The 5,113-nt window shown below is 35.6% G+C and overlaps 1 protein-coding gene across 2 annotated transcripts in view; it reads right to left on the bottom strand.

Moving 5' to 3' along the window:
• Positions 1-1,212: 1,212 nt before the first annotated feature.
• LOC144974061 (uncharacterized) overlaps positions 1,213-5,113 on the bottom strand; it is a 9,402-nt gene continuing 5,501 nt past the window's right edge. Inside the window, exons 3-5 of one of the 2 annotated variants that reach the window (XM_078916949.1) lie at positions 4,443-4,514; positions 3,857-3,971; positions 1,213-1,350 (exon numbers count right to left, since the gene is read on the bottom strand). In XM_078916949.1, coding sequence (XP_078773075.1) covers positions 3,937-3,971; positions 4,443-4,514 — 107 coding nt within the window. In that variant the 3' untranslated portion in view covers positions 1,213-1,350; positions 3,857-3,936. Of the gene's footprint in view, positions 1,351-3,856; positions 3,972-4,442; positions 4,537-5,113 lie in introns of both variants that reach the window. The other variant, XM_078916950.1, reaches the window with a different exon arrangement.

The following is a 5,113-nucleotide window of genomic DNA, read 5'->3' on the forward strand; positions in this document are numbered from 1 at the left end:
ATTCGACGAGGAGGGAGTAAGATTTATATCAAATAAACAAGATGGGTTAAAAAGTTTGTATTTCAAAATAATTACAATGGCAACAACACCCAACAATATTTTTAAAAAAATGATATGTCGCAAATTACGTAAAGGTTAAATGACAATGACAATAATTTGTTTTAAAATAAGTATTTACAATATTTACACACCTCACGTTACAATTATTTATAAAAAGTATTGTCTTTACAATTATGTACACACATATTACGTAACGCGATTTTGTTTAAAAAGTATTTACAAATGATTAGACATAAATAATGGACAATAATACAAGTATTCGGTAAGTTGGACACGCAGAACACAATAATAATAAATATAATTTGTAAAATAATTCTTCTTCTTCTTCTTCTTCTTCTTCTTCTTCTTCTTCTTCTTCTTCTTCTTCTCCTCCTCCTCCTCCTCCTCCCCTCCTCCTCCTCCTCCTCCTCCTCCTCCTCCTCTTCCCCAATCAGCGGCGAATGATCGAACTCGGTACCTTTTGGGTGCGAAGCAACGACCGTACCTCTGACACTGAGCCACGCTGCCCCCTTAGGACCGAATTAACAATAATAATAATTATAATGCTGAAAACTTATATAGGGCTATAACTCCGCATCCATCTTTGAAAAATGGATTACAGCATTATAAAAATCATAAAACTTAAAAATGGTCTATACCCCCTCTTACTTATTTTAGTAAGTCTTTTCTTTAATTTTTTATCTTTCTTTTGTATATTTACAAATATAGCATGTTTTAAGTCATTTTCTTCTGATTCTGGCACCACCTTATACTGTAAGCATGCCACGCCACTAGTCCTGATTCATGAAAATACTAACGAAAGAGTGAACACGGAGACGCTTCGTATGGGGTACAAAATCTTTCGTCAGCACAACAATACACAAATAAACGCGGAAAATATATAAAATAAAATGCAAACTATTTTGCACTTTATTTTATTTATTTTCCACATTTATTTGTGTATTGTTGTGCTGACGAAGGGTTTGTACCCGAAACGTCCATTGTCTCTTTTGTTCCCATACGAAACCTCTCCGTGTTCACTCTTTCTGTTAGTATTTTCACGATGACCGGGTTCAGGCAACCCTTACCTTTTCCTACTTGTCCTGATTCACCTCTTTGAATTTGTATCGATTTAGGGAATTTCTTTTCGGTAAATTAAATGTCAGGTTGAGAAAATCACATCCTCAGGCAAATCAAAGCTTGTGTCCACCAGGAAATAACCCACAAATGTGTTCTTGCCCGTCTCCACCAAAGAAGGATCTGACACCTCAACGTGTATCCTGCTGTTCTTTTCCAGACGGAACAGGCCTCCTGTAGGTAAGAGATAACGACAAGTTGTGGAGGGGGGTTAACTCTCTCCTTACCAACAATTCTCAAAACTTTTACTCAAATCTCATACCTACCCAACACATAAATTTGATTTTTTAAACTCAAATTTAAGCGCTCAAAGTGCAGGATATATCTACATACTTTTGTAGATCAAAAACAAACTTTACAAAACAGTATTAAGTTCTTGTATACATAACAACACCTTTTCTGTAAATATTGTGATTTAAAACAAATCAAATCTGGGTCAGAAAAATGTTGGTTGTATCGTAACGAATGGGACGATTTTCCTATAGTAGTTGGTAAGGAGAGGGTTAATTTGAGTTCCGTGGAATGGGGTGACAAAGACGTGCCCACAAAATGCCCCCCCCCCCCCCCCCCCCCCGCTCCCAGAGTGTAAATTATTAAACAAATAATATGGCCAAAACGTACATCATTTGATAAATTTCACCCTTCCCCACACTTTAGAATAAGAATATCGGACAGGTTTTTTAAATGTCAAGATATGTCATGTTATACAGACGTTAATAAAGTGGCTACTCATTGGCAGCGTGCCTCAGCGGTACGGTCTTTGCTTTATATTTGTAATGCACCCGAAAGGTACCGAGTGTGGCCTTGAGCAAGTATCCCAAGCTCAATTTGCGGCGCTACACTGCGGCTGATGCCTGGGAATAGACCATAGAGACCCCGTCCATCCATCAGTGATTGGGTAGCTGGGTAGTCTGTTAGATGTGGCGGAAAATACGTTGCGGACTTGCGTACTATCAAATGAGTAAAAAATTGGCGTTTCACGCCATAGAAACCGGGAAATTTTCTCCGGATAAATTGGCTTAACAGGTGTGAAGGACCACTTAAATTAAAAAACGGTTTATTTGGGTCAATCAGCTCTTTGTAATTGTTTTTAATCAGCCATTTTCTATATAGAAGTAGTTCTCACAAAACTCAATCAATATGCAATCAGACTCTATACGTTCAAGGTTACACATAGTTTCGCGTGTAGTTGGTATCTTATATCCACTTGGCGGATGTTGTGAGCATTTTGGGTAAACGCATAACTTCAGTCGTCCGAACAACGCAAAGGGGGCAGGTTGACCTTATAATTTGGGCTATATAATAATATTAGCCAAAACTACCGAAAATATCGAATCTGTCCGATTCATAGAGTCACGGAACTCCATGGTCCGATTCGAGAAGACGGACTATTGTTACAAATAACACGAATAGACTGACCAAATCAAGTCAAATCAAAGCAAATGTCTATTTAAGGCCATTGGCCAATAGTCATAGCATATCTCTGAACAAATTATTCTAACAATTATAATAATAAAGGGATAACATGCTTTTACTTTTAGAACTTTTAGTAATCATTTTTTAGCAGAAATAACAAGCAATAATAATAATAATAATAATAATAATAATAATAATAATAATAATAATAATAATAATAATAATAATAATAATAATAATAATAATAATAATAATAATAAATAATGATACATACTACTACTACTACTACTACTACTACTACTACTACTACTACTACTACTACTACTACTACTACTACTACTACTACTACTACTTCTACTACTACTACTACTACTACTACTACTACTACTATACTACTACTACTACTATTACTACTACTACTACTACTACTACTACTACTACTACTACTACTACTACTACTACTACTACTACTAAATAATAATAATAATAATAATAATAATAATAATAAATAATAATAAGATAACGTAAGAAGTGGCGCAGGAGCGGAGTTGGGGGAGAGATAATAAGGGAGTGAGATTCTTACTGATTCTGTCATCAAGGGGCTGAATTTGGTCGATAAATGATGATTTGCGTTTGGCAAAATACCCATAAAATCCGCCTGCCGGATATAAATATAACGGACCAAAACACAAAACTACCTGTAGTCTTGAACGTTTATAGTCTTGATTGAGAGAATTTGGTGAGAACTACTCCAAAAATGGGCTGGCTAAAAACAATAACAAGGAGCCGAGTGACGTCAATTTTCTAATCAATACTCAATAGTTGATTAAGGACGATGAATGATTGTTTGGGTTGAATAGCAGGTGATTTATGCTGTGTCCACACACACACACACAAACACACATACACACACACACTCATACAAACAAACACACATACAAACATACAAACACACACATACACACACACACACAAAACACAAACACACACACACACAAACATACAAACACACACACACACAAACACACATACACATACACACACTCATACAAACAAACACAAGAACAAACACATACAAACACACACACACATACACACACAAATACACATACACGCACACACACACAAACACACACACATACACACACACACGCTCAGAAACACACACACAAACACACACATACACACACAAAAACACACATACACACAAACGCACGCTCACAAACACACACACACACACACACATACACAACGTAACTCATACCTGCAAATTCCGTGGTTTTCTCAGTTCGACACGACTCACAGCAGGTGTGTTCATTACGGACCAACCCATGGTCGATGCCCTTAGGGTCCGTCTTCACTAGATATGTGGATGCTGTCTGGAATAGATGATGATATGATAATTAGTAAGGTGTTGATGATAGTATGGTAATCATGATACTATTAAGAATGATGATCATGATGATATTAATAATAATAATAATAAAATAATAATAATAATAATAATAATAATAATAATAATAATAATAATAATAATAATAATAATAATAATAATAATAATAATAATAATAATAATAATAATAATAATGATAATAATAATAATAATAATAATAATAATAATAATAATAATAATAATATATATATATATATATATATAGTCCTTCAGAGCCATTAGACATATGGAGCCGGAGTATATCCCAGTTTCTATAAAAGGATACAGACAATAGCAATTGCTTGTTTACTACCCTTTGGATAGGACGATAATTACTTTCCGCCACATCTAAAAGACCTAGCAACCCAATGACTGCTGGGTAGACAGATTGAGGAGGAGCTCAGAAAAAAAATCTCACCTTCACCCGCGGATCGATCTCGGTCCCTTTGCTTGTGAAACGAATGCTGCTCTACCAACTGTACTATCAGACCTGCAAATGAGTGCACGTCGCACTGTATATCATAGCAACAGAAAATTAAAATGTCACGTTCTTAGTCATTAATATTTTTAATATTTGTTTTGGCATCTGGTTGAAGTTGGCACAAAATAAAATAAAATTCCCGTTACTACAGTTGAAACCTGATTTAACAGGGATGGTTACCAGAGCAAAAGTCCTGTTATAGCCGATCCCTGTTACATCAGAAATACAAGGGAAATAAGCACATAATTGACTTTTTCAAGTGATCTAATACATCGATTACCTCCCTTGAAAAATCCCTGTGAAACCCGATCCCTGTTATAACCGGGCCTGTTATAAATGGTTTCTACTGTATATATCTCCAAGAGGAAATTTGACCTTATGTTTATTCCATGGGAAGACTTGAAATGCAAATAATATACGATTAAAATGGTAATTAATTTTGGGTATTTGTGCGCCTATGTGGTCTTGTGGTATGACATTCGCTTTCGGATTGGAAGGTCCTGGATTCGAACCTCTCTTGGCGCATTGTTGAGTCCTTGGAAAAGTCTCTTTACTCACATTCTCTCACCGTACTCAGGTGTAAAATGAGTACTTGGACGATAATAGCG

This window comes from Berghia stephanieae, chromosome 5, assembly GCF_034508935.2.
Source record: "Berghia stephanieae isolate SIO BIC M18660-M18661 chromosome 5, UCSD_Bste_1.3, whole genome shotgun sequence".
NCBI classification, from domain to species: Eukaryota; Metazoa; Mollusca; class Gastropoda; order Nudibranchia; family Aeolidiidae; genus Berghia; species Berghia stephanieae.